The sequence below is a fragment of the Rattus norvegicus genome, chromosome 17 (assembly GCF_036323735.1).
Source record: "Rattus norvegicus strain BN/NHsdMcwi chromosome 17, GRCr8, whole genome shotgun sequence".
Lineage (NCBI taxonomy): Eukaryota > Metazoa > Chordata > Mammalia > Rodentia > Muridae > Rattus > Rattus norvegicus.
In genome coordinates this window covers 85,031,326-85,057,386 of record NC_086035.1, presented here as the reverse complement: position 1 = coordinate 85,057,386, position 26,061 = coordinate 85,031,326, and the positions used below count along the sequence as shown (strand labels likewise).

Below are 26,061 nucleotides of genomic sequence, written 5' to 3'. Positions count from 1 at the left end.
CCAAAGGAAAGCACCTTATAAATGAAATGGAAGACATCAGCCAGTCACTTCATAATCTACTGTCATAAAGCAGGCCTAATTAACAGTAGAAAGGGACCTCTGCTCTATGCTAGGTCCTCTTTTAATATTATATGCAAACACCCGAGCTCAGCATTATTCATTTCTTTGACTGGTGGGTGAGGAAAAATGACTTTTGAGGAGTCAGAGAGCATGGCAAAGGTCCACTGAAGTAAGAGCAAATCTGGGACTTGAACTCCGGTCCCCTGGAATTTAGGAATCTCTTTAAGGGAACTACAAGTAATGGTTTTATCTTTTGTCTATCCTTTTATGGAACTTTCCCCAATAGCAAGAATAGCCTCTTTCTTGCAAAATTGGCATTTTGAAAGATTTTAAAATTTAAAAGTACATTCTCCCAGGTAGAGAGGAAAATCAAGGTCAATATATTTTATCTTGAATGATACCTCAGACGGTGGAAGAAGTCAGGGATGTTTTAAAGGTGGGAAGTTGAGGGCCAGAAATGGACTAAAGCACCTTCTCATCCTGCTGCAGGGACTTAGTTCTAGTTTTTTGTCCTGGCATCATTCTGCTGTTTCTATTTAAGTAAGTAAGCTCCCTTACTTCCATTGTAGAGGTTGTAGTTAGTTTTGACAAAGACACACACCCCTTCTCCTCCTCTTCTTCTTCCTCCTCCTCTTCTTCCTCCTCCCCCTCCTCTTCTTCTAGTTTAGTTGTTTTGAGACAGTGTTTCTCTGTGCTACTTTGCCTGTCCTGGAACTCACTATGTAGACTTGGCTGGCCTCAGACTCACAGAGATCCACCTGCTTTTGCCTCACAAATGCTGGTACTTAAGGCATGCACCGCCATTCCAGGCTGAGGATTCCCCCCTTTAAGCACCACAGCCAATACTTCTTGATCAGTTGAGTTCAGCCAACAGGAGACCACTGTGAAAGTCCCATGTATAAAAAGCCAGAGTGGATTTGCGTGCAAACCTTTGTTTTAGTCACTCGGGGTCCTTTTTACTATTTATTAAAATTTGTATATATCCTCTATAGGTCAAACACAAAGGAGAGCTAAAACAAGCAACTTCCATTTTGGATCTGCCAGGGCTGAAGAGAGTGAGAGAAAACCAGAAAACTATCAGCAATGTGTGAACATCTTAGTATTTATTATTTTTATTTAATCATATCAAATGTGTCAATATGCAGATAAAAGATTAGAGTAATGGTTTTCAACCTGTGTATTGAGATTCCCCCAAAGTTGGATATCATATATTTACACTACAATTCATGACAGTAACAAAATTACAGTTATGAAGTAGCAATGAAATAACTTTATGGTTGTGGATTATCACAACATGAGGAAAGGTGTTAAAGGATTGTGTTACTAGGAAGGTTGAAACCCACTGTATTAGAGTTTTCCTATCTGAGTTGTTAGTCTCAGTTGATCGGCAGCTTCCTCAGAGGACAGTGTCAGGGTTGTAGGGACATCAGGGCTCAAGTGCTATACTGTGATGGGTGTCCTGAAATTTGTGGCATGCATTTCTCTTCTTACTTTTGTGCTGGTGATTGTCATGGTTTCCTCACTGAAGGCAGGGGTAGATCCTGACATCTTGGTTCTGCAGTCTAGCTTTCTTGCTGTTTCTACCTGCCCAAGTTCTAGTTTGTCAGGCCCCTCCAGGCCCTTTCTCCCATTCATGATGATTATTACTATGTTTCTGAGAGGAAATGGTGAAGTATGTATGGTTGACTGAATCTATCATGTGAAATGGACCAGTTCACGGGCACTTGGCCCAAGGCCGCATTTTTACTTAGACTCATGGACGACTCTAGATCCATCTGTTTATATAACCCACTCACAGTTCACTGAGAGAATCCTTCTAGGAAGTCATTAACATACAGAATGGGTTCTTTGGAAGAGGAAATTCAGAAATCTATTATCTTCAAAGAAATGATTCATTCCTCAAACTCATAAAGTCATTTGGTCAGTTTATAAACCAAAGGCAGGTTATCATAGATACTTTCTCTAACAGTCACCTATCTTTTAGGGGAGTACTATCATTTCTTCCCAGTCATACTTGATGGGGCTCTAAAGAAAGAATATGTTTAGGGAGAAAGAGGCATGGTATAGCGAGAATCATGCTGTCTTTATATGGCTTGCCGTGATCATGTCTTGGAATAAAGTGCTTTCAAGGTCATGGTGTAGTTAATTTCTGAGAAAACATGACTATACAGAACCATTCTATTTAAAGAAGACTTGTAATATCCACGAAGCATTCTTCTCATATTTACCTGTGAATATGAGCTCACTATAGGCTTACTGGAGGTATATTTGAGCCTCTCCATGGTGACTGAGAAGAGGGACAGTCCTATCCTAAAGTGAAAAAGATGCTTGAAGGAGGAAAGCAGTTTACATCTTCTCCTTCCCCTCTTCCCCTCTCTCCTCTGTTTTAATGACTTCCCTTCCTTTGCTAGCCCTTTAAAATTACATTGACATGATTCTTCTGTGTGTCAAGTGATTGACAATCCTCTATTTTTTCTCTGAAATGGTAGGTTTATTATAAAGGCCAATTGGGAAGGGCTACAGCTTTGAGCGTAACGCCCGAAATGGAAAGAGTAAAGAAGAATCAAGAAAATATCAGCTCGGCAAGTGGTTTTCTTTCATGTTGGACCATTGCAAAGGATGTATCCTTTAAGATTTACTTGCATTGTTTATTGTTTTACAAATAAACTGTATTTCCAATAAGCATGTATGCTATTGCAGATGAATCCCAAAAACCCTCACCCTGTACACTTACATTAATTGTAGAATCCTTCATTAATATTCCCAGATGGGTTACATCTCTAGTTTGTTTAAGCAATGACTCATGCTATTTTAATCAGTATCTTTGAAATTGGCTAAGTCTTTGATGTCTACATTAAAAAAATTGTCATTTTACTGATGTACTTCTCTGAACATGAGTTGTTAAATGCTTCCTATAAAGGCAAATTTGAAAATGAGTAATTCAAAATAAGAGTTCAGAAAGTAAAAAAAAAAATAGTGCATTCAATATAGAATTCAGTTAGTCTGGAAAGCTGTTTCACGGTTGGGATGCTTTTCCTTGGTAGATTTCATACCCCGCTGCTGGAATCCCTCAAATGCCTGCAGATCTGAGTATCATGGGCCTGCTCACAGCACACCCACAGAGTCTCCATGCCTGTGGGTCAGCATTTGGGATTCATAATTGACAGCTCCCTCAGAGCATTTCTGTCCAAAAATATCAGGCATATTCAGCATCAATTCTCTTTAAGATGTAACTACTCAGGAAAAAAATTAGGTTTTTTTTTCTTTTCTTGATTTTTCCTCATTCTTGAGGGAGGGAGGAAAAGAAAGGAAATCAGAAGCTATCTTGTTTGTTTCCCTTCACACTCTCAGAGTAGACAATTACTTAGGAACAGAAAATGCATATTGTTCTCTCTCATGCTTCATTCTTTATGTTTAATGTGCTAAGCAATGTCGCTGGAGGTTATTTGCTGATGGCTGGCCTCATGCTTGTTGATTGACAGTTATAGAATAACTTTTAAGGGAAATCATCAAGAGTGTGATTTTCTGGAACACAATGTTGTTCACTGAAAGAAAAGTTATCTGGGGAATAATTTTGAGTAAGTTGGGCATGACACACCCATTTGAAAAGCTTTCAAATGTTATGCAATTTCTAGATTATAATTATTCAGTTATATGGGTGTCTCCTGTTATTTATTTATGTATTATTTATGTATTTATTTACTTATTTATTTATTTACTTTTGCAGGTGAAATACACTCAGGACCATAAACAAATGAAAGGTAGACCATGTGTGATCTTAGATACACCTGCTTTGAGACATGTAAAAGAAGCACAAAATCATGTTTCCATGGTAGGAGGCAACGGATCACTGTGTCCATGACTAAAACATACTAAGGAATGGCAAGACTTGTGTTTGGATGGCGTTCGCTCACTATTAATCTGAACAACTAACAAAACATAGGAATTTGAATGAGCCCTTGGGGCAGGGTGTTATAGTTACACTGCAATGTAATGAAAACTTTTTCTCTAATAAAATAATTTCCCCCTCAATGATTTTTGGTGTGTTCTTATTTCTAACTTGACTACTATAAATACATTTTGTGAATGATGTTTACCTAGATTTTGGTTTTCATTTAATTTTAAGACATACTTTGGTATATTTGAATATTATAAAGAAGATTTTTAGTGTGTTTCAAGAACAGTTTCATATTGTAATTTTTTTCACCATGAAGTTTACCCATTTAAAACGTTTAATATAAGCTAGTAGAGGACTGCTTTTGTAATTATATATAAACTTTTATAGCGCATATAGAACTCTCTTCATCTAATTTTAAATAGTACTCTTGTGTTGACAAATTATGTTTAAATAACTTATTACTATTGTATATTGAAGGTAAAAGGATTAGAAATCAATCTGTAGTCAAATTGTTTGTTTTAGGAAGTAAATGTTTTAAAGTGATTGTCTTTTCTACCTCACTAATATGTAGATTTACGTATCATTTAAAGGAGATACTATTTATAGTATTTAAAAATATAAAAAATCAGCACTTGATTTCTGACATTGTTTTAGACCACATGAGGAAATTATATTATATCACAGTATATTATACTTATTATATATATTAATCCAGATATATTTTATGTGACTTCTCATTTTATAAATGTTTTGTGAGATAATTAGACATTTCAGTTAGAGTTAATAATAATTTCTTTTTCAGGTCAAATATCATGAAGATTTTGAGAAGACGAAGGGAAGAGGCTTCACTCCTGTTGTGGACGATCCTGTGACGGAGCGGGTGAGGAAGAACACCCAGGTTGTGAGCGATGCTGCCTATAAAGGGGTACAGCCTCATGTTGTGGAGATGGATAGAAGACCTGGGATCATTGTTGGTAAGCCTGCAGTCTCCCCATGGGTATGCTTCGTCAAAAGACTACGCCTGCTCTAGAACTAGCTTCTGTATTCATCTGACCTCACAGGTGTCATGTAAATTCCAACTAGGGCCATAGGTAGAATGTTTTTGTACCATAATGAAAAGGATCCAGAACATCCAGAAAATAGCATTGCTGGTTTCTTCCAACTCTCAAACCTTCTGGTTAGCATCACCTTGTTAATCAGGTATCCCAGGGAGGGGGAAGTGATTACAACGATTGAGTGTTTTGCTTCCCTTAGCTTCTGTAGTTGCTTGGTGAAACTGTTGCACTGTAGACATCGTGTACATGGGAGACAGCCATTTCCCACTTTTGTTCCTTTGTCATTAAACAGAGAACCTGATGGTATTCTGTAGCATGAATCACTTGTATTTCTGAATATTGTTTCCAAACTAGGATATTTGAGGGCCATGCAAAAGCCCATTTATGTAGAGAGGAATCCTTCTCTGTTCATAGTTTCTTTTCCTTACACTCAGTCCAGGGAAATTCTAGGGAATGTGGCTTGAGACATCAGTGGGAATCAGACTGAAGTATAAGCTGGGAAGGAAAAGAATTGCAATGTCAGTGCAGATCTAGGCTTTGAACCTTGTTTCCTAGGAGGCCATCAGCATCTGAAGTTTTATATTTCCTTCAGCTGTGTAGCTCACTATGCAGTCACCTTCAGCCTTGCTGTGACAAAATGCGCACACACAAAGACAACGTGAGGAAGGACTTATTTGGGTCCGCAGTTCAAAAGCACATTATAACCCATGAAGTTATGGTGGGAGTAGCTGAGGCGGCTGCTCGCATTGAATCCCCTGCTAGGAGGCAGTGAGTGATGGCTACTGTGTTCAGCTCCCTTTCTCCCTTTCCCACAGTCCAGAGCTACAACTCAGAGAATGGTGCCACCTGCATTTAGGGTGGGTCTTCCCCTTGATTGCTTTAGTCAAGAGAATCCCTCACAGGTGTGTCCAGAGATTTGTCTCCACAGAGATTTTAGCTAGAGTCAAGTTGACAATACAAGCCATCACAATCAGAGAGTGGCAACCACGGTGTCTTAGTTGTGGTTTCATTGCTTCGAAGAGACAAATATAAAGGCAAATGTTTAACTGGGGCTGGCTTATAGTTTCAGAGGTTTGGTCCACTATCGTCATGGTGGGGAGCTTGGTAGCACGCTGGCAGACATGGTGCTGGAGAAGTATCTGAGAAGTAGCCTTTGTGGGCAGCAGAAGGAGACTGAGTTTACGGGATCTCAAAGCCGGCTCCCACAGGGACACAGTTTCTCCAATAGTGCTACTCTCTGTGGGCCAAGCTTTCAGACACTTGAGTCTATGTGGCCATACCTATTTAATCCACCACACATGGTATATTCTTCTCAGTAACGTTGATGCTGTTACTTTCCTCTTCAAGAGGAAGAGCTTCTGCTTGAGTGTCACAGCAGTCAAAGGGCACAGAGAGGTTAGTAGGTAGGGAAACATGTATTTGACAAAGTAACGTTTCAGTGTAAAGCAAGAGTGCTAGCATCAGAGCTCCAAGTGATTTGGATCGTTACCAAAGTGAAACTGAATATTTTCCAAAGAAACACTCCAGAACTATTTTAGGCCTGATAGCTTTACTCATCTTTCCAGGTTGATTGCTTAAAGGGATCATAATAAGATGGATGGATGGATTGTGATGTTTTCAGTGAAAGTAATGCAGAAGTAGAGAGTTCCATTGATTTGTGCTAATAACTCATAAGAGAGAGTGGTGTGATTCATCTCACCCTAGGGTCTTACAAAGATCAGGCACCAGGACTGATGGAGAAATGACTGCTAAAAATGATGAAACTGTCTAGACAGGACTCTCAGAGTTAGTATTTATCGCATTTGCAATAACAGTTATTGCTATGTTTTTTAAATATAAGATTTATAACCAAAGATTATGTATGCAGTGGGCAATCCAGAAGTCAGTTTATTTCTTTTTATGGGGAAAATCAGTGTCCAGGAAGGCTTGCTTAAGAAATTATAAAATGAAATACATTTAATGAACACTAAACCTCCCAATGAGCCAGGGTTTATACCAGGCATCAAAATATAAGTTTTGAAATATTATAGATTTGCTAGTCAGTATAGATCAAAAGTTGGTCCTAGTCCTATTTTTATTGTGGGGACCTGATGCTTACTAACTGGATTAACTTGGCAATGTTAATCTATCTGAGTCTCTTGTTCCTCACCTATGAAATGGTAATGATAGCAATGCATGTGGTAGTATATATATGATGCCTAATGAGTTAGGTCCTGATAGAGAATAGTGCTTGGTGTACAGTCAGCAGTATGTAATTGGTAGGGAAGTCTTTGCTTTTAATTCACTAGTTATGTTATTTTAACCTCACCTCATTTCATTTCTGTCACAACTGGGTACTTATTTCCCAGTTGTTTGTCACCACACAGCCCATTTAGATTCATCCATTATAACAACAGATTCATTCACAAATGATTAAACTTGAATTTTGCCTTAAGCTACAATACAGCAAGGGCACATTGGCCTCCAGGTCTGTTAGTTACATGTCTGTCGTTGTGACAGAATACCTGAGAGATCAACTGAAAAGAGGAAAGCGTTAATTTGACTGACAGCATGAGGTTTTAGCCCATAATCATTTGACTCTATTGCTTTGGGTCTGTGACAGTGCAATATGTCAGAGTGTGTGTGAAAGAGGAGGACAGCCACCGGGAAGCAAAGGATACTCTGGTGGGCTTGTCCCAATACATTTATTTATTTATTTCCATAAAAATTCTATTCTTAAAGGGAACGCCCCTGATTATCTATCTTTCACTAGTGATCACCTCTTACCGTTTCTATAACATTGAATTATGTCAAAAGGTAGAGAAGAGTTCTTCACCACATGTGCCTTTGGGGGACACTTCAGAAATAAGCAATGCAATTGCATGCAAACTGAATGCAGAAGTAAATTAATCTATGGTCCATTGATGGGAGGAATCACTTTTCTTGGGTCTTCATCCCCTACCCCTTATGGTTCTGTGTTAGAATCCTTTTTACAGAGTTGATGATAAATATGTCCTATATGGCTTTATTTGTTCCCATAGACTCAGAAATGGAATGAAAACTGGTCCTTGCCACTTGTCTACATTTTCAGCATCCTTTCCTGTTACAGGGAGAGAGGCTTAAAAAAAAAACCCTTCTTGTCATTTCCCAGAATACTCAGGCGTTGTCCTTAGTCAGGAATTTTAAGCAGATGTTGACTGTTTTGGTGTGGAGCAAGGAGGGTTGGGGACTGGGGATGCAGTAGGACTGACTATAACAGCCACGTGTCAACCTGCCTTGTGTGGAGTCACGGGTGCTTCATGACGACTTCCATGCTGGGCAGTGAAGAACTCAGGCTGCTCAAATTTGATACAAATGTTCCTTAGCAGCTACATGGGAAAGTGAGTTGTGTCTTTCTGCCTGCCTTGAGTATCCTACCATCACCACCACCACCATTCTCTGGACTCTGAGTGCACTGAGCTGCTTTAAATGTGTTGCATTTGCTTGACTGATTTCCATATGGGCTTTCCAAAGTTCCCTCTTGACCTCTTGGTTTCTTCCTTTCGGTGAAAGACCTTAAAGTGTGGCGTACAGATCCCGGATCCATCTTCGACATTGACCCCCTGGAGGACAATATTCAGTCTCGAAGTCTCCATATGCTCTCTGGTATTTTTCGAGTTCCTCTCATTCTCTGGGTTTTGTCCTGAAAGCTAATGATGATGAACTATAGACTTTCGTGTGGCCAACATGCCGTGTGAATTTGAAGTTGAGCATTCAGAAAAAAACAAGGAATGTACTGTGTCACTTTAAAATAACATTAGTTATTTATGAAAACAAAACTTACAGTGGAGCTTGGAAATAAATCCTACATTAGTTTGTCCTAGATTCATTTAAAATGTTGTCTTGGGCATACTTACATTTGCCTTTTATTGGTAAATATGATTCTATAGGCTTTCTGGGACTGCAGACCTAGTTATTTGGATTGCCAAGAGCTTCTGGGACAAAACGATTTGCCTCATGAAATACAATGTTAGAGTGTTTTAGAGTCAGGTTTCAAAATTATATATAGAACAATGGAAAGGATAGTCTGAAAATTACTATCCAAGCACTGTCTCCTCAAGGGCTACTTGAAAGCAAGCATTCAAAGCAAATATTTGCTTTCAAAGAAATGTCTTACTTTTCTTTTTTAACCATACTTGGTATTTTATTGGATATTTTTTTATTTCCATTTCAAGTGCTATCCCTTTTCTAGGTTTTCCCTCCAGAAACCCACTATTCCATTTACCCTTCCTTTCTTCTGTAAGGGTACTCCCCCATCCACCTACCTACTCCCTCCCACCTTCCAGCCCTGACATTGCCCTACACTGGGGCATCAAGCCTCGACCAGACCAAGGGGCCTCTCCTCCCATTGATGCCCAACAAGGCCATCCTCTGCTACATATGCAGCTGGAACCATGTGTCCACCCCAGTTATTGTCCATCTCCTACCCCTTAATAAAACCAGATTACAATAGTAAACATCTTTTAGGTCCTGTATGCATGGGATGTAGTCCATGCTAAGTCTGGGGATGAAGTCTGGGGATGCTTGACTACAATGTTATAATAGCAGAGAGTGGGGATTATTACTTAATTAGAGATTGTTCTTGCTCTCCAGTGAAGCTTTTAAGGAATTTATCAGTTTTATAAATCATTCATTCATCTGTCTGAACATTCTCCCTCTGCTGTAGAAAAGGCAAGTCAGTACCAGAGCCGCCTGTCTCGCTCACACTCTGGCAGCACTTTTGGTACGGGTCTGGGAGATGACAAGTCAGAGATCTCCGAGCTCTACCCTAGCTTTTCCTGTTGCAGTGAGGTAACAAGACCATCTGATGAAGGAGGTATCAGATTGCAGTCATTCAAAATTAACTCACCTCTCAGACGTGCACCAGAGTGTGTTTTGCATCCTCTCACCTTTGCACAAACAGCTTGAGTGCATTTGAAATTTTAATTCAAAGTTGGCAAAGTTAAAGCTACTTTACTTGTATTTAAAGCTACTAATTTGTAGTTTTGCATGCTTCCATATTGCCCATGTAATGGATCTATGATAACAAAAGGATCCTGGGATTTGCTCCCTGAGTGCATGCCTTGGAGGGTATATCGTGGATCTGCACAGTCTTAGTAGACACCAGAATTCTGGGTAGTTTCTGTATGGTTTCCATTGGGGGAAAAAGCACTCTTACAGGAACATTTGACTGGTTGAGAGATTGCTATCAATTGGCGTGTGTTTAAATCCTGTAATATATTTATTGAGTTAGAGCTTTCCAAAAAGAAATGGCACCATAGGCCTTGGAATGTACAATTCTCTTTTTAAGTAGAAAATTTTGTTGGTATTAATAATCACATGTCAATGTGAACTCTACTCCTTTTCCTGTGCTTTTTTTCTTCATCCAAGCTAGTGGATTGCTTCTAGAACTTTCAGTGAATTCCATTAGGATATTAAATGCCAGCCGCTGCTGATAAAGCTGTTCTTAAAGGCAAGATTCAGTGCAATGGGAGGGCAAAGGGACAGCTCAGAAACTATGAATTTCTTTTTCAAGATCAGATTGCCGAAGTCTCTAGGCAGGAGTTTGAAGTTAAGTAGTTTAATACCTGTGGAAAGCAAGTATCTGTGCCAAGAACAGCTCTTGTAGTAAAGCCATTGTCCATATTTATCACAGCAATACTCTAATGAACATAAAATTACTCATATTCTGGGCTTGAGAGATGGCTCAGTGGTTAAGAGCACTGACTGCTCTTTCAGAGGTCCTGAGTTCAATTCCCAGCAACCACATGGTGGCTCACAACCATCTGAAATGGGAGTCCGATGTCCTCTTCTGGTGTGTCTGAAGACAGCAACAGTGTACTCACATGCATGAAGTAAATAAATCTTTAAAAAATATAGACATATTCTTGATGCTTGAATTGTAAACTCAGTCCATCCTGAGATTGTTAGAGTATTTGTCAGCATGTGGGAGACTCCCTTTTATACATTCCCCCCCCCCAAGACAGCGTTTTGCTATTTATAAGCCTACTCAGGCCTCAATCTTATTTTCTTCCTGCCTCAGCCTCTCAAGACTAAGATTGCAGATGCCTGAGAGTTTGGCTTTATTGTAGATAAAATGTTGATGCCTTTCTTCTGGGTCTGGTTCATTCATGAAGGGTTCCATAACTTTAATTCTCTCTCTCTCTCTCTCTCTCTCTCTCTCTCTCTCTCTCTCTCTCTCTCTCTTTTCAGTGTAAGATATTGACATTTCTTTTAGTGCATTTCAAATTTTGAATGTACACACTAATGTTGACATGCGATGAGCTAAAAACAAGAAGCAAGTGTAAGAACTAGCTGTAGTCAGTGACATGTGACATCATCCAGTTAAGCATACTGGAGTTTTGTCTTATCATAGAGCATTTGCTTCAGTGGTGACTCTTGTATCCCATGCATGCACACCAGCACGGTCTTCTCTCATTTACTCATCCCCTCAACAAAGACGGACAAAGAGCTTGGATCTGTAATACATTCCATAGTGAACAAAAGCGACGGATCTGCTGTGGGGTGGGGGAGGGCATAGCCTCTGGTGGGTGACTCTGATATTAAACAGACACAAGAATGATACTAGATAATTATAAGCAGAGTGTAAGCAGGGTGAGCGAGCAGATGGGATGGGGCACAATAGTTAAGAGGCAATTCCATTTAGCCATGATGTCAGAGAAGCCTTCCTTGAGGAAGAAAAGTGATTCTGACTAGACAGAGTACTGGTTGTTGAAGTTCAGAGACTGCACCGGAGATGTATTTTGAAGGCTTCTTTCAAGTCTGTGATCTTGGATGACTCCATATGGATATAGAAAATTCAGATGTGCCTACTCCAGAAGCTACAGTTCCCCATCTTCAGTAGTGAGAGATGCCTGTGTTGGCTTGGGTCACTACCTTTTCTTTCCTAAGGATGTCAAACCCGCTGCTAATAATTGCATACTACCTCCTCTTGCTTTCTCAAATCCTTCTGTTTTGACTCGAATTATTTCATCCATCCCTATCTGAAGCTGAATGGAATGAGAAGATGTCTGTGTCGAGAAAAAGTACAAACAAATAGTCTTTTACTTATATTAAATGTTGAAGAATACGGCTAAAACTAACTTGTTATCGTCCTGCCTCAGCTCCCTGTTTACTGAGATTATAGGCATGTATCATGCCGAAGTAGTAAGAACTTTCAAAATATTTATTGATGATCTGGAGAGAAATACTTGGATAAAGCACTCGCCACCGAAGCATTAAGAGTTCAATTTGAATTCTCAGAAATGACAAAAATGCCCAGTGCCGCATGGCAGCACCTTTGCAATTCCAGCCTCAGAAGGCAGAGACAGGGAATCTTGGGAGCAGGTTGCCGAGCTAGACCAGTCTATGTTGGTAACTTCAGGGTTTAATTCCAACACTTTGCTTTGCTGAATAAGGCGAAGAGCTACTGAGGGAGATGTTAACTTTGTGCTTCCTCATATATACTCACAAAAATACATGTATACATGCATTTAAATATACTACACATATATACATGTACAACCTGTTTGTTTGCTTGTTTATGTCTTTCTGTATTTAGTTGTGAGTGAGAAGGGCTGGGGTAGAATTTTGGGCTTCCTGACTATTAGGCAAGCACTCTACTAAATACTTAGCCCCAAAACATTATTTAAAATGAAGATACAGAGGTAGGTTTTTGGCAGGAAGTGATCGCTCACTAGGTTGAAGAAGGCCTTGTCATGTCAAATTGACTTTTTGGAGATATCTATAAGTTTCTGCCATTTGTAGGCACCTGTTACAAGGCAGATACATTCTTTCTTTTCTTTTTATTGAGGTTTACAAGTTGTTTACTAAACTGGGGAATGTAGCCATAGTATACAAATTTTTACAGTCACTCTTCTGTACAGTAGATCACTACAGTTTATCCCTCCTAAGACTTCCTACCTTCCAGCAATATCTCACCCTTCCTACCCTTCCCTCCTGTCCTGCTAACCAGTATTCAGTTCTCAACATCTATGAGCTATGTTTCTTCAGGGTCCACATGTAAGTGACATCATGTGATATCTGTGCCTGGCTTACTTCACTTGACATGATGTGCTCTCCAGGTCCATCCATGTTATCAAGTGATATAATTCCCTTCTTTCCCAAGGCTGGATATGGTTTCACTGTATCTGTGTATTGTGTTTTCCCTATCCAAACCCTGGGAATGGATGCCTAGGCTTCTCTGTATCCTAGCTGCTATGGAAGATGCTGTACACTGATCTCTCTCCAACAGTCTTAGTCTGAACTTGACTTCATCTGTAATCTTCTTCATGATCAAACAAATGCTTTGGTCATAGCGTTACAAAGACCATTTGGGTTTTCAATTCACAGTTTAGATTTATCAGATAATTATGCTTGAACAAAGTAAAAGGATTTCCCCAATAACGTCATTGTGAAATGGTTTGGTTTCCTCCTGTATCTGGGGTACTATATAAACCTGCTTTATCCAGTATAAAATAGTAAAGAAATTTATACTAGAAACAATAAGAAAAGGAAAAATGTAATTTTAGAAATGTCATTAGCAAACATTGTCCCTAGAGTCTGAGGGGACACCTAATCTAATGGCTGATGACCAGTACAGAGATATACTCTTTCTTTAGGGACACTTTCTAGTCTTACAGGTAGGCATACAGGTATGAAGAAGAACCTAAAATGTATAAGTAAGTTTGATGACATCAACTTGGACGATTTACCACCAGAAGGTATCTATGTTCTATGGAAGAGTCTTTAAGAGACATGAAAATATACCCCTAATTCTATTCACTTTAGGTGAAGTGAGGCATAATTATTGACACCCACCTTGTCTGTTCAAGTGGATAGTGACGTACAAATTTTGTACATTCAAAACCAGCCCGCCACCCCAACTAACCAACTACTGTTATGGGTCTGAGGTCTTTCAGAGATTTACCAGCCTGACCATGAGTAAATTTTAATAAATAAGAGGCTTTATTAAATACTGGCTGGGATCATGGATACTGGCCAGGTTTGTGCTCAAGACTCATACTCAGAATATGACCCTATATTACATTAGTCAGCGGGTTATAATAAAGGAAAAATTCACAGGGCTGTGCACTTCCTGCCTTCCTGCCATCAGAGGCCATCATACCTCCTGCTTCTTATGTACTTCCTTTCTCCATGTGATCAAGCACACATTCTTGCAGCTAGGGTAATCAACCTTTACAGAAGCAAAACTACATGGCTTGTTATCTTACACAAGCTACCGACCCCAGCATTCCAGGAATTATCTGTGTGGACAAGTGGGGCTTACAGGTCAGAAGCATATTTGTTTCCTAGATCTCTTAATCATAGTAATTTAAACTTAAAACCTAGTGCTGGTCATCACAGTATCCTATCCCCTGTGAATCTGTGCTTCATGAGCTTGTGACCTGCTAGGAGATAGCTACAGCTTTTTAGGTTCCAGAGCCTTTTTGGAATAATCTGTACTTTGGTTCTTTATCCCTTCTCTGTGTTGAAGTCATTAGAAAGGTTTCTCAGCTGTACCATGCAAAGTCTCTCCTGTTGCTACTCATCTCACTGTTGTGAGAAAATACCTGATAGCTGACAGAAAGATACAGGGGAGGCAGGGTTGGTTTTAGCCCAGGGCTTATGAGAGTATCCAGTCCATCATGGTAGGATGGGCATGGTGGTATTCTTGGTTGCAGAAGCTTGTGACTAAGACTCCTCACATCTTGGCTAACCGGAAAGCAGAGAGCTTGGACCACAAGCAGGGTTCCATTATAACTCTCAAGAGCTGCTTCCTCCAGTGACCACCTTTCTCCATTGAGGCCCTGCTTTCTAAAGCTTCCATAACCTAAAACAGCACCAGAAAACAAGAGCTGCGGGGCCCGGGGGATTTTTCAGTGGGTGAAGTTCTTGCTACCTAAGTGTGAAGTGTGAGAATCTGAGCTCAGATTCCCAGCACCCATGTAAAAATCCAGGTGTGATGCTGCCCAGAAACTCAGTGGTAGGAAGCAGAGTCTTAGGATCCAGTGGGCTTCCTGGGCAACCAATCTGGCTAATTGATAAACTCCTGATTCAGTGAGAGACTTTGCTTCAATAAATGAAGTCGAAAGCTACCTAAGATGACACCTGGCATTGACCTCCGGGTCCATGCACTCTCACGCGTGCATGAACGCGATAAAAATATCTTTGTGAAATAAACTTCTCTTGTAGAAGGCCTTGAGGGAAACGTTTACACCTTGGTTTCAATGTCTTGATGTTTTGATGACATTGAAGCAAAGCTGAAAACACCCTGAGGGAGAAACATTTCCAGGGGATGTCACTCCTCCTATCCCGTCTTGAGGAGGGAAAAGATAGTATCCATGGCTTCTTGGAGGCTTTGAAATACAGGATCCCTTTGAAATGCATGCCGGACTGGACTCTGGTGAGGAGGGGCTGATTGAGTGGAAGACAGAACTGTAAGGCGCTGACAAGTGTTTGGTGGAAATAATTAGTGTCTTTAGCAGGATCAGTCAATCATGTGCCTTTGTTTAAATTCCATCACTGGAAATTGAAATGCATTTCCTAACACTTGCGAGAGCACCAGAGAAAATGGAAAATGGTCTTGTGTATTTCAAGAAGTGTTCTCTTTTTTTTTTCTTCCTTGAAGATTTTCTTGATTCCTTTACATTTAGGAGTGTGGGTATTTTTATGTGATTAAAATGTGTTGTATCCTAGAAAATTGTCCTCTTATATAATTCAGTTATCTTCTGTAGAGGGGACATGTGTGGCCAAGCCGTGCTGTGTATCAGGACACTGGGGTTGGGGTCTTGACACTTACTGGTTCCAATTTCCTGTGCTTGACAGACAGGATTGTAGGCACGGGTGTGTTCTTAGATATTTTATGCTTCCTTAGCTGAGTGCCATAAATTTCAGCTAACTCCTCTCCTCTCTTTTCCTCATCCCTATGACAATGTGTTTATGTTCTGAGAGCCATCTGTTCAGCTTTAGGAATTAGGTGGCTAGGCTCACAGGAGAGGAAGTGCTGATCATTAGGACAAAGGGTGAGATAGTTTTCTTGTTTCCTTAAAGAGCCATGCAGCGTTCAGCTTTTGTGTGCATTAACCTAGAAGATTTCTCCTTCAGTTTTCTCGCTGCCTGGGCTCCATGTTCTCACACCGGTTGCCCATCTTGCTTTGGTTGTTGAATATTTTCCTTCTCTTATGTGATTATCTGGAGCTTGCTTTACTCACCAGGTTGCTCTTCAATGGATTAAGTTACCAGAGGGTTTTCTTTGAATGTCTTTACTGTGTTTTGATTCAGTAACAGAGGATTTTATTTAAACTCCATCCAGTTTTATTTTGATTATTGAATAGCTGAAATCATCTCTCTTGCCTTACCATCTCGTGCTCTGCCGCTCTTTGCCTGACACACATGTGGTGTGGTGGACACGTTCCTCATGGCCTCTGTTCATTTCGCTGAGGTCTCCTTTGATCTTCGGTCTGTTTTTTCTCTTGTCTGCATGGAGTATCTATTTCCCAGTACCACTTTGTGTTTCCTTGGCCTTCCTTCACTTGCAGTCCTCTGCTGCTGGGAGGCTTTTTAGCGTGTTTGCAATCATAGATATCCTTTCCCGCCCTCCTTTGGAACGTGTGCTCCGTTTGGCTTCAGGTATTTTCCGTGTTTCTGTTTCTTCTGTGGAGTATCAAAGGCTGTAGGGTTGTGATGGAGAATGAAAAGCAGGTGCACTTTTCAAAACAGACATTTCAGCTTTCCAACCTTGTGAACTTTCCTCCAGTCCTCTCTCCCTTTTCTGACTCAAAGCCAATGTCAGAATTCTGTGGAGCTTAACCCAGCCTGGCCAAGCTGCATATCCAGTACCACTTACGTGTTTTTCAGAGGAGACTGCACTGTCAAAGAAGTTTCAGTATTTTCTGAAATGCTCACCCACTTGTCCACAGGTGCCAACAAAGCACTATACCAATTAAGTCCGTTGTTATGGTGACTATTTATTGCTGCTATTTTGCAGCATATGCCATATGGGTGAGATACTGGAACACAAAAATAAAAGATACAAGTTACCGTCTTCAATGAACTCACCATATTCTGGATGGTGAATCAGATACGTTGTGCTCTGGAAGACATTGTGGTGGGTCATTGCCTCTGATTAGACCTGACCGAGGAGCTGGGTGGTGGTGGCACTCACCTTTAATTCCAGCACTTGGGAGATTGAGGCAGGCAGATCTCCAAGTTTGCTACCAGCCCGGTCTACCGAGGGAGTTCCAGGACACCAGGCCTACACACACACACACACACACACCACCACCACCACCAAAACTGTCTCAAAACAAAACAAAAAGACCAAAAAAACTAAAAGAAAACAGAAAAACCTGACCAAGTAAAAAAATTTGGAGACCGAAAACATTAGAGTACCTTGGGGACCGTGTTTGATACTTCTTGTTCCCAGGGCCTTTGTGGGTATAGCAGATGACCAAGTAGAGTAAAGAGCAGGGCAGAGTCACTTTGGCAGAGATGGGGTCTAACAGCATGCAGCCCCAGTCCTTGGACGCTAGCCCAGATGAGGTACTATTTATTACTTTACTATGAGAATCACCAGCCAGATGAACTGTGCTTATAGAACCAAGCTCCTGTGTTTTCTCATTCCAGTCTTAGCCGTCTTGCTCTACCCTGGCCTTACCTCACTATCAGAAACACCTTTCAAAAGCTGTATTTGATCTCAGTATATGTTTTTCTCCAAATACTTCAAAGGCTCCTGATCTCACTCAGACTAAAAGTGAGTCTGAACCATAAGGCACACACTGCATCTGGCCCGTGGTTCTGATTTCCTCTTCATTAGCCTCTTTCCTCTGACCAGGCAGTCTTCCGGGCAATTTCAGCCTGCCTGGTATATTCCTGCCTCTTGCCTTTCCTATTACTGGCCTGCTTGTCTAGAACACTCTCTCCTCTAGTGATTGTGGGCTTATTTATCACTCAGGCTTCTGATTAAATGTTAACTAATCAGAAAGACTTTGTTGGTCAAATATCCCACACATACTCCATAACTCTTCCTTACATTTACATTTTTAAATTTAATTTTATGTATATGCATGGTTTTGCCTGTGTGTGTGTCTGCATACTACTTGCATGCCTGGTACCCATGGAGGCCAGGAAAGGAAGGGCAAGAAGAGAGAACTGGATATGCTTAGACTGCAGTTATTAGAACCGCCATGTTTGTTCTGGGAATCGATTCTGGGTCCTCTGGAAGAATGGCCAGGTCTCTTAAGGACTGAGCCATTTTTCTAGCTCTACATGTTGACATCTTGTTAGCAAATTTGCATATCGCTTCTTCCAGAATCCAAACTCCATCAGAAGATAAAGTTTTGTCTGCATACTATTTATATTATTTGTTTGATCTCTGTCATGGGACTGTCACCTGGGGTATACATTACCAATAAATATCACTAGATATATAAATAGGTTCAAATTAAAATTTAATCTGGAATATAAAGAAGCAGTTTTGCTACAAGTGTTAAATCAATGAAACTGGATGTCGGTTTTTATTTTATTGCTCTCTAATTAAGCTTATTTGAATTTGAAAATAATACTACTATTAATAATTTAAAAATATTAAGATGGATCATAACATTGGAGGTCATAATTATTGCAAATTTTGAGTCAGCTTCTACAACCAAGAAACCAGTAAATTATTCCTGCATTGACACTCTGCTGTCATATAACGACTCCTGAACTCAGCGGTTTATTTCGCTCATGGTATCTGTTCTCCATAGGGACTCAAAAAATAGCAAAGCCCATCAGAATTCTCTGATGGACTCTGGTTTATTGTGAGGTCATGAACAGTGAAGGGCAATGAGGGTATGTTAGCTAGCCTCAGGAATGGGAAGTAGGTAGTGAAGGAAGATGGACAGAAAGCTGAGGGCAGTAAGACCTTCTGGATGGACATAAGTTTCCCAGGACAGTGTTATTAATACATTCCCATTAGACTTGGAGCAGAAGTATCAAACTCAGGCGCATAATAATAACAAGCTACACATGTATGCAAGTAAGAGATGTGTCCACTTAGCTGTATTTCCACATATCTTTTAATGTGAATGGTGACTAGAGGTTGCCAAGCCTTTTGTTATCAATTGAGGAGTTTTTAAATTTGTAGGTGATATCCTGCCCCCTGTTTCAGGGTTCTTGTCTTCTAATCATGAGCATAACTTAAAAATTAGACAGTCTACTCTACTAAGCAAAATAAGCAGACACTGAAAAAATATCACACAATCTCACTTGTGTTTGCATTGTTAGTTAAGAAGAGATCCAACACATACAAAGAGGGAAGAGAGCAGTGGTCACTGTGGTAATTAGGGAAGGAAGAAAAAAAGAAAATTGGTAATGGCCAGGGAATGCAAAGTAGCAGAGAAACAAGAGCAACACAGCTAATATACACTGTGAGCTAGCCATTAGATCCCGTCACACAAGTGGGCTTCAGCAGTTTTTGACACAGAATATGTGAGATGAAAGATGTGTTGTTAATCTCTCTTTGTGATAATTATTTTACTTGTAGATTTGTAGGTTTCAGATATAAAGAATATTTTTCAAAAGAAAACTTCTGATCTAGAAATATTCCCCTTTATTTTAAAATAAACCTATTTCTATTTTCAGCCATATTTCAATTTCATGACCCCAGGCTAATCCTCTTCAATCTAATTTCTTTCTCACTAGAATTTTATGAAGACAATGACTTCAACTATAGGTTCTCAGTGGTTATTTCCCAACTGGACGGGGGTGTTATTTCTAAACTGAATTTGAAAAGTTTGTTTATTTCAGTCACGGTGTTTTATACCTTTTGAACTTTAAGATAGCGTTTGACCATGTAGCTCATGCTGACCTGTAACTGGGGCTCCTCCTGCCTCGCTCTCCCAAGTGCTGCTATCACTGGTGTCCTCACACTTGGTGAAGTCAGTCTTTTCTAGGAATCTTTGAAGAACTGATCACTGATACAAAACAATTTCTGTTGTAAAATTAATTGATAGGGAAAAAATGAGTTGTTGTTTTCTTGTAATGTAAAACCCAATCAGTAGATCAGCACAGCATTATATTTAATCAGTGTGTACAGCCTATCCCATGAGAAGTACACATGAGATGAATAGTTTCTCTGAGGAAAATAGGATGAGACTGAAATCAGAATGAGAAACAAAGTGTCTTCTCTCTCCTTACGTCCCCCCCTCCCTCTGTCCCCTTTCCACTATCTCCTTCTCCCTTTTCTTCCCCTTCCTCCATTTTACTCTCCACTCCCTATCTTTCCTTGTCAGAGTCCAAAATGGCTCTGCTTATTCAAAGTCATTATTCAGAAGCCGACCTCACCATCTTGTCATGCCCTCTGTGGTTATTTTTGTTTTATGACACTCAGATTTGGAGTGTACAGATTTGGCTTTGGACTTAGATGATAGTCACCAAAGCTTGTGGTTGTTTAGTTTGTATGTGGATTTTTAGCCCTAGCAGGTATAATGAAGAAGATGGCAGATTGTTAAAGGTCAGGTGACTGCAGTGGCCTCATTCCTGACTGCATATCTACACCTGATTTCCAAATTTGAACATTGATTGTCTACCACAATGATGATTGGGTATGCCTTGAAAACTTCGCTGTTCAACTAAATTCTAAACGATCTCTCTCTCTCTCTCTCTCTCTCTCTCTCTCTCTCTCTCTCTCTCTCTCTCTTTTAAATTAAGGTCTATCAATTCCTGGTTTATTAGGTGACAAGTCTGTTTCTTAAGTAGTTGTCTGATGAGAGCTCGTCATCAAGAACAAGCAAACTTAAACCCATGTGTCATCTACTGTGTTCCTGCCTTCTTCAGAACAAGTAACGAGTTCTCATAATGCAAAGTGCTCCCTCAGGTTATGAAATACCACGTTGCTGTTGAATCTAGCACAAACTTTGTAGATTTAGGTTCTACTTGTGGTTTATGGAGACCCAGGTGTCATGAGGCCTTGAGATTCTGAAGTGAAACTCAAAAATAAAAGATAGGTTTAAAAGCTGTTTGAGAGCTGGCGAGATGGCTCCGTGGGTAAAGGCGCTTGCCACTGAGCCTGATGACCTGACTAACTTCTGGGTCCCTGTGGAGCTACAGAGCCTTGTGACTTGGGGAGCCAGTCCAGAACAAGTGTGAGTGAGGTTGAGACATGTCCAAGCCCCAAAAATCTCATCCAGAGATCGGCAGGAGTAGGACCATTTTTCTCCCTTCTCTGGGCCTGCATGTTGGGGTGCACCTAGCCTGTAAACCCCCACCTGTGCCACCCTTGATGTAACCTGGTGGCCAAATTACAGGTTTAACTTCCTCTCTCCCTATAATGGCATGCTTAGTAAGCACCTAGAATTCTTCATGCAAATGAAGCATTCCCAGCACCTTGGCACTAGCCAATGATATACACTCACTCTGAAAACCGTACTCGTTCCTCAAGGTTATATAGCCCTTATTCACCTCCAATAAAGGAGAACTGTTTCACTGAAAACAGTTCTTGGAGAAGGCTGTTTCTCCAGGCACTAGCCAGTGATCAAGGTTCTGCATAAGCTCCAGGGGACCTGGCTAAGCTTCTTTCTTTCCAGTCAGGCCTCGTGAGCATCAGTGCCTGTACACCCCAAGGAGAAGCAGACCCAGGCTTGCAGGTCTCTTTCCACATATTGGAAAGAGAAAACAGTTTTCTACAAGTTGTCCTCTGACTTCCACAAGCACGTCATTGCATGCACTCCAAAATAAATCAATTTAATAAATTAAAACTATTTGAACAAAAGGGCCACATCGTGGGACTCTTTTGGAGTGAGGTGGTGGTGTTACGTTTTTATTTTATTAATTTTTAAACCATCTGTTCCAATGTCTCAGTCACTGAGTTCCTGAACAAAAGGGATCTTAAGTCATTAATCTCCACTTTCAAATAAACAGCAGAACCTTCATTTCTTTTTCTTCTTAGAAATGCTCTTTTATTATCAATATGGAGATTTCTTGTTCTAAAACCCAAACACAAAACACAATCTCATTAACTTCTTCAACATGCATGAGTTGATAAATCTGAAGTGTTGGGGAATAATGAGATTAATTTCATTCTGTTGGGTCCTCAACTTGGACAGTTTGGACAGTTTCTGAAGGACAGTTTGCTCTTTGCTCCAGTTTTACAAAATAGTGAGCCTCTGAGGGAGAACAAAAACTTGAATTATGTTCTCAATTGACACCATATATATAACCATGAGTAAATCCAAAAATTAAAAAAAAATAACATTTAGTTAGAAAGTATTGAGGACAGTGGTGTGAGGAAGGGCTTCATGATACAGAAGAAGAGATATTTTATAAACATTGCATTATGTTCGAAATTGAGTGTTAGCTTCCAGGTCTCTGATCAATGTATCTTGCCAATGTGAAATAAAGTTGATTCACTTTCATGTGTTTTGTTGCTGCCTTAAGAAAGTGAAAGCTTTAAACCAAAAGCTTTGGTTGTTGGTGGTGTTGATGTTATGAGAATCCCTGAAACTAAGTCTTCTTGAGTACTGCACCATGATGACCACCCATGTGTACTCAGGCTCATGAACTCACATTACACTGGCTGCATAAAAGGCCTCCGTGTTGTCCTCTGCTTTTATAAATTGTCCATGCTTCTCGCAGTTAGCCTGCTGTCTTGCAGTTAGCCTGATATCTTGCAGTTAGCCTGCTGTCTTGCTTTTGTAGTAGTGAGTCCATTCAAGGAATCTTACACAAACAGTAAGTATCTTTCACAGAATTCCTTTTTTAATTTAATTAATTTTAATCTATTTATTATTTATTTTAATTTATTTAGTTTCTTTTGAAAAATTTATACATGAATATTGTATTTACATTGTTTCTATCCCACACTTTCTTCCCCCCCAATTCTTCTTATACATCCCCTCTCCCTTTTAACTTCATGGGCTCTTTTTTTAACATATATATGTATACATGCACATGCTCACACACCCACACCCTTCTGAGTCCATTTAGTACACACACACACACACACACACACACCCCACACACACCACACACACACATACACCCCCACACACACACATCACAGACACACACACCACACACACACACACCACACACACACACACACACACACACACACACACACACACACACACACCCTTCTGAGTCTCGTTAGTGTTGCTCACATGTATCTGTGCTTAGAGCTGACCATTCTCTTTGAATACATTATCAGGGGCACTCGTCCCTGAAGGAGCCTGAGTCTCCCTCTCTTAACAGCCTTTAATAGCAGTAGATCTCATTTAGAGATGGGACCCTGTGAGACTTTGCCTAACCACCTTGGAATGTTAGCTTATATTGTTATTATGTCTTACATTAAGTTATTAACCCAAGTTTTTTAAAGCTAGCTCTTTAATTGCTTTTGTTTGTTTTCATAAGTTTCATGAAAAGCGTTCATGTAGTATAGGAGCAATACAGAATGAATACTAATGTTTCTTTTGAAAAATTGTCATTTATTTTTACTTAGTTGATTCCCCTGGTCTTTCAGTGACATTTTCCAGAGTCCTTGTAGAACTTCTAAACTCTTTGGTGCACTAGGCAACAGATAACAAAGCTTTATGACCACACAGACACTACTGAGGGATTCCTGGAAATAAGAATAGTCAGTGTAGGTGCGGTGGGGAAACCACAGGGCTGGGCGGAGCACACTTACCCCTCAGCGGCTCTTCCTGAGTCTTGTCCCTGCTTACCAACCCACACATGCTCAGGACTAAACTGACTGTATTAACGGTACCTGCCGATTCCCTCCGAAGGGCAGCTCTGTAACAGTGTAACAGTTGGTTTGCATATAGCTTTTTTTTCTTTCAGGTCAATGAGCAAAAGTGTTTAAATAATCTTCAGAGGCTCAAATAATAATTAAGAAGTTACCAGTCTAAATGGTGAAAAACAAGTTTGGGGCTTTTTAGTCCACATCATTAATTTGTGTATTTAATTGGACATGCCCTACATATGTACCCAGAACCATGTCTCTAATTGACTGAGGGGCTTGCTGCCCAGGGCCATGATGGCTCCAAGAGAGAAAATGTCAATTCTCTAGGCCTGGCCTGCCTAGAACTTAGCAGACAGTCATAATTATGGTTAATAACTATAGAGACTTATACTCCGTGGCAGGCAAGACAGTGAGCCACAGATTTTCTGATGAGTATTGGCTCATCAGAGTTGAAGAGGCAAGTGTTCCAGTTCCCTCTGCTCCCTGCAAGAAAGCCCCTTACTTAGCAAGGGGAGGAGCCTGCATATTTATGGTGATTCCATTATTTTTTCCTTATCGGTAGAGGTTAATAGTATTCCTGACAGACCTTCATATTAAATATGTAAATTGAGTTGATAATCTTAATCAGGACTGTTTTCTGCAAGGATTTGATATTTAATCATAGTTTAGTTAACTTTATAGCAATTCTAATCCAAGGAAAGATCTTGGTAATTTGTGTGATGCCATATCTGGACACTAGGTTGCAGTTTGTAACAATATAATATTAGAAATTCACTTATGAACTATTAAAAATAATTCCCTACTCAAACAAATATTATGGAGAACATATTACAGTTTTTTAATCTGCTAATCATTAAATTTCTTTAAAGTATTGATTTCATGCACCATTAGAATGCATTTGCCATTTATAAATTATTACATTCACTATACCCAAGAATTATATCTGCTCATTTCTTTTATCATAAAGATTGACCTGAACAAATAAACCTATTATAGGCATATACTCAACCTGATTAAACTACAAGGGCAAAATATTATGGGTTTAATCAGCATATATGTTGTCCATCTTTTCTAATGAATTTATGAACATTATACAAAACAGAATGAAGGCCATGCTACTGAATGTCTTCACGCAGAGCTACTTTGCTTACAAATGCTTTAAATATACTGAAGGTGGAGAGATTGACACGCAAGCACATGCCTTGCGTTTGTGGGCTTGTGGTTATTTATTTATTTAATTTCATTTTTGTCGGGTGATTGATCTGGAAATCAGAGTTCATCAAGAAAGAAAGAATATCTTGTTTGTTTTGTTTTGTTGATTCAAAATCTTGCTTTGTAACTCAAGCATTCCTGAAACAATCTATGCAGATGATCTTGGTCTTAAACTTATCCTCCTGCCCCAGACTTCTGAGTGATAGTCATAGTATGCACCACCATATCTAGCTCAGAAACTATGTCTTCTGTTGCTCTAATTAGTGTTGAAGATGGTAAAAACCCAGTGAATGCTATTTTCATGTATTTTAACCTAGGAGAATGATACCTATGAAACTTTTTAAAATTATTTTTATTTTATTCTTTGATAGTTTCATATGTGTTTATAATGAAGTTCGTTTGTTTGTAACACTCATCAGCCTCTCCTCTCTTGTCTCTTCCATGGAAACCTTTTTTTTCTTCCCAAGTCTCTTTCCTATATTATAGTATGTGTATGTGTGAGTATATGTATATAAGTATGTGTGTATATGTATGTATATGTATAGTTTAGTTATGGTTGCTGCATGAGTAAGGGTTCTTTATTGGAGCATGGGTGACTTATTAATGTTATATTCACTGGGGAAAATGGGCCCTACTTCCTTAAACAACCATTAGCTGCCAATAATCTCTCTGGGAGAGATACAGCCTCACGAGCGCCTCATATCTGTGTTTTCTGACTGGCCAAATCTTATTCAGGTTTTATGCAGGTTACAGTAGGTACAGTGAGTTCCTGGGTATAATGGCTATATCATGTTCAGAGGACATCTTCTATCATTTAAATGTTTGTTTTGGAAAATGCATTTGTGACTACTGTAGGTATATCATTTCAACCTCTCCCTTATTCCCCCTCTAACACTCTTATGTCCCTTCTGCACTGTGACTCAAATCTGTAAGAATAAGGGTTCTGAACTGTGAGATACTGAAGGGGAGGGCACAGGAGGAGAAAGTAAGACAGAAAGCCAGACTCAAGAGGTCTACATGAGCAGATGACTCCTATCAGGAAGTTTGATAAGAAGTACAGCATCTTATATGACTGATGCAGGAGGAAATGGGCCAGAGTCAACACAAAGCTATCC

General features: G+C 39.8%; 1 protein-coding gene across 11 annotated transcripts in view; it reads left to right on the top strand.

The window, feature by feature from the left end:
• Nebl (nebulette) overlaps nucleotides 1–26,061 on the top strand; it is a 351,896-nt gene that overhangs the window by 317,462 nt on the left and 8,373 nt on the right. For 6 of the 11 annotated variants that reach the window (XM_039095820.2, XM_063276522.1, XM_063276521.1 and 3 more), the window contains 5 exons: nucleotides 2,550–2,642; nucleotides 3,788–3,892; nucleotides 4,761–4,932; nucleotides 8,545–8,637; nucleotides 9,698–9,847. In XM_039095820.2, the coding sequence (XP_038951748.1) occupies nucleotides 2,550–2,642; nucleotides 3,788–3,892; nucleotides 4,761–4,932; nucleotides 8,545–8,637; nucleotides 9,698–9,847 (613 nt within the window). Of the gene's footprint in view, nucleotides 1–1,052; nucleotides 1,146–2,549; nucleotides 2,643–3,787; nucleotides 3,893–4,760; nucleotides 4,933–8,544; nucleotides 8,638–9,697; nucleotides 9,848–26,061 lie in introns of all 11 variants that reach the window. The other 5 variants (XM_039095827.2, XM_063276525.1, XM_063276526.1 and 2 more) reach the window with 4 other exon arrangements.